The sequence below is a fragment of the Suillus paluster genome, assembly GCF_016628075.1.
Source record: "Suillus paluster strain FC165 chromosome Unknown EDB91scaffold_90, whole genome shotgun sequence".
NCBI classification, from domain to species: Eukaryota; Fungi; Basidiomycota; class Agaricomycetes; order Boletales; family Suillaceae; genus Suillus; species Suillus paluster.
The window spans coordinates 115,285-127,143 of NW_024537650.1; the positions used below are offsets into that span (position 1 = coordinate 115,285).

The 11,859-nt window shown below is 47.2% G+C and overlaps 3 protein-coding genes across 3 annotated transcripts; all 3 read left to right on the plus strand.

The window, feature by feature from the left end:
* Positions 1–231: 231 nt before the first annotated feature.
* On the plus strand, positions 232–3,513 carry EDB91DRAFT_1315483 (uncharacterized protein; the record flags this gene model as incomplete). Its single annotated transcript, XM_041325165.1, has 14 exons — positions 232–403; positions 453–602; positions 661–772; positions 849–859; positions 917–1,176; positions 1,232–1,318; positions 1,374–1,414; positions 1,474–1,486; positions 1,754–1,901; positions 2,159–2,402; positions 2,475–2,724; positions 2,778–2,961; positions 3,071–3,159; positions 3,214–3,513. The coding sequence occupies 14 exons, from the start codon at positions 232–234 to the stop codon at positions 3,358–3,360; spliced, it is 1,908 nt and encodes a 635-aa protein (XP_041172006.1). The 3' UTR covers positions 3,361–3,513.
* A 3,139-nt stretch (positions 3,514–6,652) lies between these two features.
* EDB91DRAFT_1086262 (uncharacterized protein) lies at positions 6,653–7,383 on the plus strand (the record flags this gene model as incomplete). The annotated part of the gene is made up of 5 exons (XM_041316015.1): positions 6,653–6,728; positions 6,789–6,871; positions 6,926–7,024; positions 7,079–7,188; positions 7,260–7,383. 5 exons carry the CDS (start codon positions 6,653–6,655, stop codon positions 7,381–7,383), a joined length of 492 nt encoding a protein of 163 aa, XP_041172007.1.
* Positions 7,384–7,643: 260 nt separating this feature from the next.
* EDB91DRAFT_1086263 (uncharacterized protein) lies at positions 7,644–8,753 on the plus strand (the record flags this gene model as incomplete). The annotated part of the gene is made up of 1 exon (XM_041316016.1): positions 7,644–8,753. One exon carries the CDS (start codon positions 7,644–7,646, stop codon positions 8,751–8,753), a length of 1,110 nt encoding a protein of 369 aa, XP_041172008.1.
* Between the last annotated feature and the right edge of the window lie 3,106 nt (positions 8,754–11,859).

Consider the following 11,859-nt stretch of genomic DNA (forward strand, 5'->3'; position numbering starts at 1 on the left):
CCTGCGAGGGAGGTGCAGGAGGCCCGCGAGGAAATGTGAGGGCATGAACTATAATTAGATGGCGGGAGGGTGGGTCTCAGAGACTAGTTTCCCATAACATAGAAACCAGGTCTCTTAGACCTTTATAGTTACCGAAAAGTGCTGCCAAGGGTGGCACCTGTTCTCGTGCATAACGCAACCATCTGGACAGCCGCTAATGATGGGCACAAAGTTATCACTGGTGACCTGCTCATGCAACGCGGTCTCATCAAAGCAATCGGCGATATCCCTCTTTCCCTCATTCAGCAGCTCGAGTTGAAGAATATGAACTTGGAGGTTGTCAATGCTCATGGAGCATGGGTGACCCCTGGTATTGTGGACCTACACTCTCATATTGGCATTGGCAGTGCGCCTGAGCTAGATGGTGAGTTTCCTTACTATTCCACTTAGTCAAAGGGTTTCATGGCCTGCAGGTGCGTCCAACACGAACTCTTTCAAGGCTCCCATCTTGCCCTGGTTGTGCAGTATCGACGGGCTAAACACCCATGATGCGTCATATGAACTCGCTATGGCTGGAGGCGTCACCACCGCGCAGATTCTCCCTGGGAGCACAAATAATATTGGTTAGCACTATCTCCTTCGTCTGATTTCTGATCCTAACCTTCTCTATCAGGCGGCCAGGCATTCATAATGAAATCCGTCCTACAGCTGAGTGTTCACCTTCTTTGATGCTCCTTGAGCCTCCCTACACCTTCAATGGCTCCCACTTCGTCCACTCTCTCACACCACACTGGTGACACATGAAGTATGTCGTTTCACTCTCTCGAACTCCTCTTACTTGTCTTTTATTCATCAACAATACCTAACAGGCATGCATGTGGTATGTTCCGAAAAACATATTCTCATCTTCCTCGCTCAGTGCTTACTCACCCATGAGGTGAAAACCCTTCCAGTGTCTATGGCATAACACACCTTGACTCCAGATGGAACTTCTGCGCCGCCTACAACAGCGCCCAAAAGATTCGTGATGCTCAAGACTCGTTCTGTGCCAAAGCAGAGTCTAATCACTGGGATGACCTCGCGGGGAAGACATTCCCTGAAGACCTTCAATGGGAATCTCTCGTCAATGTTCTCTGCGGATGCGTCAAGCTTGCCGTACACTGCTACAAGGCAGTTGATCTCAATGGGATCGTCCGTGTACGTTCTTTTGATTTCACTTGGGTGTAATTGCTTCATGTATGTGCTTGGACAGCTTACAAATGAGTTTGAGTTCCCAGTGGCGTCGTTTCACCATGCTGGGGAGACGTACCTCGTTCCAGAGTTGTTGAAGAAGACATGGGTGGGTCTTCTCTTCCTCATTGTCCCTTCACAACTTCTAAACACTCCGTAACCAGGGGGGCACACCTGCCATTGCACTCTTCGCATCCAACTTCCGGTAGGTATACATTGTATATCTTTTGTAATGTGGGCTTATGCTGTTGGTCTCGGATGAAGCAAGAAACGCGAAGTGTATTGAGGATCGGAGTTTTCTCCCCGTGTGTTGGTGGAGCATGGGATTGATGTTGTAATGAAGGTAAGTGTTACCTTGCTTCTTCGCTTCTTTACTTCATGCTGCGACAACACATCTTTTTATATTGCTGTGCTCATGTTGGAGCCACGAAAATTTCGAATGTCTACATATTTGATGATGATCTTCCAGCCTTCCCAACGCATGTCTCCCACTAACTAATTTGCATCATCTTTATCGTGCATCCAACTAACCTCGTACTTCCAGTCTGACCACCCTGTTGTTAACTCTCGTTACCTCCTGCACGAAGCCGCCCAAGCGCACTACTATGGCCTTGACCCTGCACTCGCCCTCCTCTCTGTCACGTATACTCCTGCCACAGCCATGGGGATGGGCCATGGGATGTTGAAACAAGGTACGTGAGACCAATATTTAAGTTCGATGGAATTAAGTCTCGGTTGGAACTTGGATTGTAGGATATGATGCTGGTACGCCCTCCTGGCAATTAATAGATTTATAAGGAGAGTCTGATCGGATCTAGATATCGTGATTTGGTCCTCCCACCCGCGTTCGTAAATGTCTCAGGGCTTTATATGAGAGGTGATGGCTTGAGTGGAGTAGTGTGTGTTTCCAAGCAGGCAGGATCAGTCGGCATGGAAGATGGATGAGTAGTGTGCATTGGTCAATGCTCGGATTTCGCAAATGGGGACGTCGATATTGTTGATCTTGAAGGCAGCACAATTACCCCTGGACTGACAAGCTTCGGTGCACCATTGGGGCTCGTGGAGATAAGGCTTGAGCCGAGTACGAACAATGGAGCTGTTCATAATCCCCTCGATGGGGATCTGCCTGCCATATTGGGTGGCAAAGCAGTGAGAGCACAGGACAGGCTCATGTTTGGTGGCCAGAATTTGTTGTAGGTGTCCGTTTCATGTTTAATACCCTATCTATCGGTGCATTTATCCTGAACCAAACTTTTGGATTGCAGACTAGCCTATCATGGTGGCATCACGACCGCTATCACAGCGCCCTCTGGAACGTTCCTGCAGGGCATATCTACCGCATTCTTGCCTGGAGCTGCGCATGCTCGAGTGGAAAATGCGAGTGTTGTTGATGAGGTCACGTTGCATGTTGCTGTCAGCATGTATTCAAGGGTCGGTGTGAGCATGCAGGTGGGAGCACTTAGGAACATGTTGTTTGGAGAGGGCGGAGATCACGTGTTGAGGAGTGTTAGAAAGGTTGGCATATTTGCCCCTCCCACATTGAATGAACATTGATATCTAGAATCAAGGGTAAATCAACGCTTGTGGTGAACATTGAGAACGCAGACATCATGGTGACGCTCCTCCGACTCAAGGATGAGTATGAAGGTCATTCGGGGAGGGTGCTTTGTTTGACCTTTGCAAGAGCCACCGAGGCGCACATCCTTGCTCATGAGATTGTGAAGGCAGGTGTGAGCGTGATTGTCACGCAAAGTAAGCCATTCCCATGGACCTGGGAGCAGCGGAGAATGTGAGTGCCCCTCGCCCTCTTCACCTTCCTTTTCTCTGTCTATCTTCCCCCTTTGTTTAATTTGGGATTAAGCGATGCTCGCATTGAAAGCTGGCGTCAATGTAGCTATTGGTGTTGTTGACGAGTACAATGTGTGCAACACACGTTTCAAAGTTGGTTGGGTGCGTTTTTTTGGACTGCTTTTCATGTCATATTTCCCCTAACACCAATCCCAGTTCCTCCTCACATCCAATGGAGTTATCAATCGCACGATGGCTCTTGCACTCGCCACGACAAATCTCGCGACCATGGGGGCAATGGGGGGAAGGGGGGGTGGCCAACGCAGGGCATCAGGACTGGATTTCAAATTCCATCTTCAATAATTATGAGGTTGCTGCTTCTACTACTTACTTATGTTCATGCTTACAGCTTCTTTAACGCCGAAGTGAGTGATCCCATGGTGGAGAGATACGGCGGTCACTTGAAACGGCATATTTCTGGAATCTGTATGCATCACTGTAGGTCTCCGACGTCCAGTAGAAAGTTTGAAACACTATTTGAATCTTTATCGTTCACTCACCTAGTTCTGTGTGCATCGGCCCTTCAAGCTTCAGCATTGCTTGGAATGTCATCAATCCGATTCATCAGCCAATCACGCTGGTGAGTCAATTTCGTTTCCCCAAGTTCGTGGCTGACTCGGATCGCCAGTGCAATGCCAGACACCAATGTGAGGGTCACCTGCCCTGAATGCTTTTACCTGTGAGTATTGTCACTCCACCACCTTACTTCTGTAACTGCAGACCCTCCATAAGGTTCAGTGCCAAAGTCCATCGCGATATGGGCGTTTGCAAACGAATGTTCCTTATACAAATCGCTCTGCACCGCATCGTCTTGGCTATCTGAAGTGCAATCCATCATTTTTATCATTGTTCTTGTCTATCTTGCACCCCAAGATGTAGTCTCTTCGAGACAGACCGTTCGGCACAAGGCAGTCGTTCCTTCATATTCCATAAGCCTATTTGGACTCGCACTCAGCGTGGTTTCAATCCGTGTCTATGAACGAAGACAATCCACAGCAAAAACACACAGGGTGATTGAGATTGCTTTAAATTACTGATTATTTGTAGTGATTTTGTTCTAGTTGTCCTCACACCTTCGCAGACTGGATCTCATAGAGGATCCATGGAGTTGATACACAAGTTCTCAGACAATGCGATCAACTGTTCTGATTGAAGTGCTCGACAGTCTCCGAGCCCTGAACCCACGGCTGGAAGTTCCAGTGCACGGGGTCTCCTATCTGTTCAGACAAGCCAGGTAGGTGCACTTTCTGCTCTTGGAATGTCCTGTGTGCAATGATTGTTCATAACTGCTGCAGGATCCTCCACCGCTCATCTCCGAAGAAAGCCCTGACCAGGCTTCCAATTTGGGCATTGCGAAGGTGCATTTGACATGCAGTTTGGAGCATCATTGTTTCTCTCTTTTGATACTGTGCTGACATACATCACCAGGCTGAACCACGATGTGACCCGAACACTCGCGAATACCAATGCAAGTCTCAAAGGCATCAGAAATCTCAGGAATGGTTCAAAATACCACCTTGGCATCCGACAACGTCTTTCGAGTGCAGTCCTTTTCTACACATTTTGTGAATGGTCCATTACTCTTGTGTTAACAATCAACCTACCCATAATATTCGACAGTCAATGTTCATATTTCCAACTGATACCTTTCAGACCAGACATGTGCGTATAACTTTTTTTCTTTCATGCATAATCCTCAACTCACAAAATTCTTGTCAGCATGCTCTCAAAGAAAGTGCCGGTTATTTTACAGTGATAATGACAGCGATCCTGTACTCACAACTTCTTCCTCAGTATGTTCGATGGCGATGAAGACATGGCCTGGATTCATGAAAAGGCTTTCGCACATGCAGGCCTCATGCACCGTGTGGACGAGATAAAAGTGAGGTTTGTCTGAAGTCGCTACGACGAATTAAGCACACTCTTCCTGGCGGATTGGGGATTATCATTGAATATATGATCTACTATTTTTTAGTTTGAAATCTCGGAGGCCTGCCTACCTGTGCTAGCGACAGAAAGTGCAAGTGATATTGTGTTTGCAGGATTTCTGGCCTGGCACTCTGCACGTGACAAGTATGTCACTCTGAACCTACGACAGTTTGGGCATGCGTTTCTCTGCGATTGCCATAGGATGTTGTTTCAAGTACAGAGTCTGCTTCTCCTTCGTCGTTATCTCAACATGTAAGGCTTCTGTTGTGACGCTGGATCAATTCGTGGACCTTCGAGCACCCTATTCTCTCTGCCCTGATGTAACGTTCATTACTTATAGCCAGTTAGTTGTCCGCAAGATGTTTTAGGCGCCTGAAAAATATGCGATCAATGATCTGGGTACGATCACGCTGGGAGTGTTATTTGGTCGCGCATGTATCTCAAGGTGGTGACACGTTGGACAGATACATATCATAGAAATATGATTGTAATTCGAATCAATACATCAAGCTATAAATTGTATACAGTACATGTTGGTCAGGAGGACAAGGTTCCCAGTTCATACACTGGCTGCCAAGTTTGGTAAAAATGGAAAGGCGGTATTAAGTTATGGATGCGTCCAACTGGTTGTTGGGAGCGCGAGCCTGCAGCATCGGAGTCATAGGACAAGGCATTTGCAGATTGATGTGAGGGGGAGCTGAGAGGAAATGACGCAGCCAACACTGATACCTGCACCATCAGCTGGTACTCTCGGTACTGGCGCTTCCACCATGATTGAGATGGTAACACGTGGTCGACCTGTGGGAGTGTACCAATGCCAGATTACACAATTGGGGTGAAAGTTCCGGTCGAACTCGTATGTCCTGCAGCAACGTGCACAGAAGAAGCATGACACGAGGAGGATGGAACAGACGACGGGGCCTAGTGGCAGGTGAGGTAGGTGTTGGTGGGGGCGGAAGTAAGTGGATACCTAGAGGTGTCAAGCCGATGTTCTATGTGAACAGAAATGCAGAAAAGATGGTAACAGACGACTCACACATTCGTATTTGTCATGTAAGTATCACATCATAATGTGACTATTGGTGTTCCAGTCGTGGCAGGACTAGATGTAGCAGCGGTTGGTTCGTACTCGGCTGCTCATGGGGAATGAAGAAAAGGTGGTGGTGGGTCGGATTCAGGAGGAAGTTTCGAGGAATGGCGTATGACGAAACAAACAACGCTTCAGAGTGAGAATAAACACTGGTCGAGGGAGGCGAATTCTAGTCATGGTAAGACTTGACATAGGGGAGGTTCATGCAACTGCCACTCATGTGAGTTGACAAAGACAAGGCTGGGGTGGGTCATGGGAGGGATGTAAAGCTGGATGAACCTTGAGGGTAGTGCCAGAGGAAGTCAGTGTATGTCAAGGGAAAACATCCGAGAGTAGGCATTAGTGTTGAGCTGAACGACAGGTTCGACGCACGCTTGCAGAAACGAGAAAATAGTTGTACCGTATTCCTAGATAGATAACTTGTATAATCGTACCCAAACCTGCGCCAAACAGTAAACCCCACCAAAACCCGATGTGCTGCGAAATTTGAGAGATTCTGGGAAGAGCACAATTGTCAGCAGACCGTTTTCCGACTTTGCGCTGTCATTTTTCCTGACCCATGCTTACACCTTGCAAATGTCTACTATTCTATGGCTATTCAGATCTGAAAATCCAACATTTCAGCGTTGGTTTAACGTAGACTTGCAACAAGGTAAATTTTCAAAATTTCGTCTAAGTTCACGTCACCTAAGTACTAACTACGCTATGGCAGACCACAACACCATCAGGCTCGAGCTGCCCGTGTGGGTGAGATCATTCAAGTTCACCTTTGAATGCAGGACACCAGGTCCTATGGTAAGTCCTATTTATTCAAACTAACTATAATTTTCTACTACCATATGCATGTAGGCTGTCAATATATATATGCGAGAGCCTCTCAACTCGGAAGCTTGGGCAGTGAAAGATAGCAAAACGGAACTGCAATCAGAACCAGCTGCAGAAAATCTTGTGAGTTTTCTCTGTTTTAATCATTTGTATTGTTGAATAGAACATCTATTTTAGAGGTGTGCTGCTCAAGCGCTGGTTAGTGGTACCGGGCAGCTAGTCAAGGACGGCAAAGCAGGACCGGGGACTAAAGGTCTCATACATCTGCAAAATGTTCCAGCCAAGTGGTAAGTCATTTTGTATGATGTCAATTATTCTCTCGCCCCGTATGCCCATCCTGGACTGACCTTCCTGTCAGTGCTGGACCTGTGCCTGATGACAACAAGACGGAACCAGAGTCAGAACCCGAGGCTCAGACACCAGTAGAATTTACTACTTGGTATGAGGCTGACAATCAACCGTCCTTTCAGAGTCGCAGATAGTTTGCGTAGTAGGGTTGGTAGTACCGCTGTAATACACTCACGTGACCCTGGACATGCAAGCCTCCTGAGTCCCAACACGTCCAAGATCCAAGCATCCACATCATCCATCACGCAATATGTTGCTTCGCTGCTCGTGTACGACCAACAAATGTGCAGGAGCCCTAGTTCCTGCACATACAAAATGAAATCATGAACGCGCAGACCTCAAAAACCGAACTGTCACTGAGCAAGCCTGTGCTCAAGTTCCACCACGTGAAAGGATGCCTGGACTCATTCAAAATCTACCTATCTTTCAGCATGAGCCTGTACCACTCCTGTTGCCAAGATTTGAGTTCCCGGATCCTCCTCAAATGTCGGAATCACCAGTCAAGCAAGAGATGCTCGATTACAGATTCCTCACCGGAGAAGATCTTGACATCATGACCCATGGCAGCGAGTTACCTAACCTTGGGCCAAACTTTCATAGTCCAGAAGCCATGTTAGATGCTGTCAATCATTTCGAGGACTACAACACACGCACTGCAGCAGATTCTCATCCACTCACGTCCCACCTTGCTCACAACCTCCCCAATGACCCAGAGCTGCGTGCAATGCAATGCGAATTCGAGCATGCGTACAAGCAGCTCCAGGAGGAGGAAAAATGTGCAGATACACATGCCGATGAAGATGAGGATGCAGATATTGATGTTGATGCATGCTCCGAACATGATGATGAAGACACTGAGGTCCTCATCATAGTAGAACCAGAGGAAGATACTCCTGACCCTTTCATGCCTGAAGAAGGCACTACCGCGGATGATTACGTGAATCACCAAGGTGTCCCTCCGCATCTCTTAATGACATATGTGGTTGTGTCATGGTTACACCTTCAATTTCATCTGCCTCGCGTAGCATGTAATGCGCTACTTGCGATTTTCGCATGTATGCTGCTCGTTATCTCTCCAATGATCGACAGACCATTTGTCACACTCCAATCTTGCACTCGGGTCCTTGGCGTTGATCCTGTCATTCAAACTCTTCCTGTTTGCCCTGGATGCCGTGATGTTTTTCCTCCCACTGGCTCGTTGCATGCCCAGGATACATGCATCACCTGCAATATTTCACTATTTCTCCCAGGTCAAACTAGACACAGAATTCAGCGCGCTAAGAAGATACCGGTCATCAAGTATCTGTACCTTGCTTTATCAGAACAAATCAAGTCAATGCTCAAAATACTGGGAGTTGAAGCTGTCCTTGACGAGTGGCATTCAAAACCTCGAAGAGCTGGCGAGTATACAGATATATTCGTCTTTGCGAGTCGCTGTAGATGCTATCTGAGAGGAGAAGAGTATCATTGCTACTCTAAAGACATTATGGCTAGACTACTATGATGTGAACTACCTGAGCAACTTGGGCAAAAGCGCGCAGCGCTTTCCGATCCCGATCTGCGTATCCTGTGATAGAAAAGGTGAGCTGCAAAGGGTGGGTGGGAACAGAACCCTCGCAGGCCTAAGTGAACAGGCAATGGACGCAGTCCGAATCACTGAAGAATGTGTGCGAGAAGTGATATCTGACCTCTGTATTGAAGATGTCACGGGTGAAAAGGGAGCGGCGGGTGGGGAAAAGAAAAGAGGAGGAAGAGAATTGTTGTGGACGACTGAGCTGATGAGATTGACAGATGCGGTACGAGAACAAGAAGGAGGGTACTGCATCTGTCGCTTGTGCAAAGACCAAATTCTATTCCTCCGCTCGTGCCTTGTTACGTAGTAGAATGACAATCTTTGCGAGTCGCTGTAGATGCTATCTGAGAAGAGAAGAGTCATGTATCCTGTGATAGAAAAGGTGAGCTGCGAATCCCAGAACAGAAGGAGTTCAACGACGCATCGAGCGAAACTCGGGACCCAGGATAGTAGGAGGAGAATGAGTACTCACGTTGAGTGTTTAACGTACTCGCGGCATCGTGTACCGAAGGAACTCGTCTTGAAGGGCTGGTGTGGCCTGTAGGTATGGTGCCAAGATTTGAGCATGTTTGCGGAGGTATAGCTGGAAGGCCTCACTGGCCCAGCGGCCCATGGTCTTTACTACGTCAAATGGAATGTTCTGCAGTAAGTATTCTAGCGTGGCACCAATCCTTATGCCGTGGCCTTGCAATGGGTCTAGCCCCACGTCCTTGGCGGCCTTGGCAAGCCTTGAGATGAATTTGGATTTGGTGAGGGGCCGGTGTGTGTTACCGTATTTGTAGGTGAAGAGAGCGCCGTTGATGGGAGGATCATTAACGCGGAAGTGATTGGCTAGCGCTGCCTCTGGGTCTGTTGGGCCATTCTGCTTGCCCCAAAAGAGATCTTCACCGGCTGGTGCAGACTTTGTGTGTGGTAGGTGGAAAACCATCATTTGCAGTCCATTGCGATCTGTGTCCTGGCGAACGTCCGAGTGTTTCACGTGGGCCGAAGGGTCGAAGGTTGTGAGGTTGGGAACTGTGAATTCCCCAACCCTCGCAATGGAATAAAAGGCCGTGGTGAGGCAGCTACCGACTGCGGCATCAAGGGGGACCTCTTGATTGAGTTTCAGCAGGATGTGAGAAATGAAATTGACCGTGTGTTATGATCAACGTTCACTGATTGGCAAAGGTTTCACACAACCACTAGGACTCGTCAAGATAAGAGAACAGAGATGATATTGAGAGTGAACGTCTGAGTCTACACTGGGTAGGAACGAAGAGGTTAAGTCTAAAGAGAAACTATGCTAACTATCCTACCTATATACATAACATTGAGTCGGAGATATCTGAGTCTGTAAGTAATCAGCCAATGAAAAAGAATCGTACGATACTGCGGATGACGTAGTATGACGTCGTGATATATAAGCAATGATGTCAAAGATGGAGATTAAGTGATAGGAAGACATATGGTTCTAGCCCTGGGCGTAGGGGATCCGATCGGAGATGTGACTGGTGAAATGTGAAGTGGTGAAGGTGTGACATGGTGATGATGTGATAATGTGAAAGGTAGTGGTGTCATGTGACCGGTTCAGGTATGGGACATAGCCGAAGGAAAACCGAGAAATGAAAAATGATTCGTGTTAGGAATTCGTGATATTACCCCCTCTTTAAGGTGAGCGTCCTCGCGAACATAGGATGGTCGAATATTCTTCTGTCTCCATTCTAAGAAACCAGGAGTCTGTAAGACTGGAATGATTGCGCTTGCAATTCGATGCGATTTGGGTGCATCGGGATTTGCTGCATAAAACTTGCTGACTAATCTGGGAGAGTTTTTTAGGTTTTCTTCGTTTTCCCATGTTGCTTCCTCTAGTGGATATCCTTTCCACTTTGATAAGAATTGCAACCGGTTTCGCCACACTCTGCTGGCTATTACTGCTTCTACTTCGTATTCTTTCATTCCTTCCACTATTTCGGGAGGTGGACGCTCTGGTGTGGTGCGAGTTGTTAATGACGAGGTTTTATGAGCGGTGAGTAGTTCTACATGGAAAACTGGATGAATTTGATAGGATTCCGGTAATTTCAATTTGTGGTTCAATTCGCCTACTTGTTCGAGTATTTCGAATGGACCAAGGCGGCGATCCGACAATTTCTGACTCGGTCGTTGTTGTCTGATATTTCTGGTGTCTAGCCAAACCTTTTGTCCTACTTCGAAAATTGGTGCGTCTTTCACTCCTCGATCATAAAAGTGTTTCATCCGATCATTGGCGATTTCTAGTGTTGCCTTTGCTTCATCTTGTGCCTCTTTCATTTCTGCTACTCTTTGATCAGCTAATGGAACGGTGTTGGAGGACTTAGGGGAGATGATGAATTCGGGATTATAGCTGTAGAGGTATTTGAAAGGGGAGTGTCCGGTTATGGTAATGGAGTTGTTATGTGTGAATTCTGCAATGGGAAGCCATGATGCCCAGTCGTTCTGACGGTAAGACGTAAATGCTCGAAGGTATTGTTCCACTTCTTGGTTTACTCATTCTGTCTGTCTGTCTGTCTGTGGGTGATATGCAGTCGACATAGACCATTTGGTTCCCAGTCTTTTTGAGACTTCTTGCATGAATTTAGATACGAATTGTGTTCCACGATCGGAGATCACCTTCTTTGGTGTTCCGTGCAACTTCCATACATATTTAAGAAACATGTCCGCAATTCCTTTCAAAGTAACGTCATTGGTGGTTGGTGCGAGATGGGCTTGCTTGGTGAAGCGATCGACTACTATGAGGATACTGTCTTTGCCTTCTGATTTAGGGAGATTGGTAATCAGGTCACAGCTAATTGTTTGCCATGGACCTTCGGGAATTTCATTAGGCTTTAAGGGACCATGGGGTTTAGATGGTAACACCTTCGTTTGTTTGCATCTGTTGCATCCATCTACATAGTCATTGACCCACTTCTGCATCTGCGGCCACCAATAGTTACGAGAAACGAGTTCGAGAGTTTTAGCACGTCCCATATGTCCTGCTGCGGGTGAATCATGAAAGATTTCTAACACCGAGCGACGAATGTCT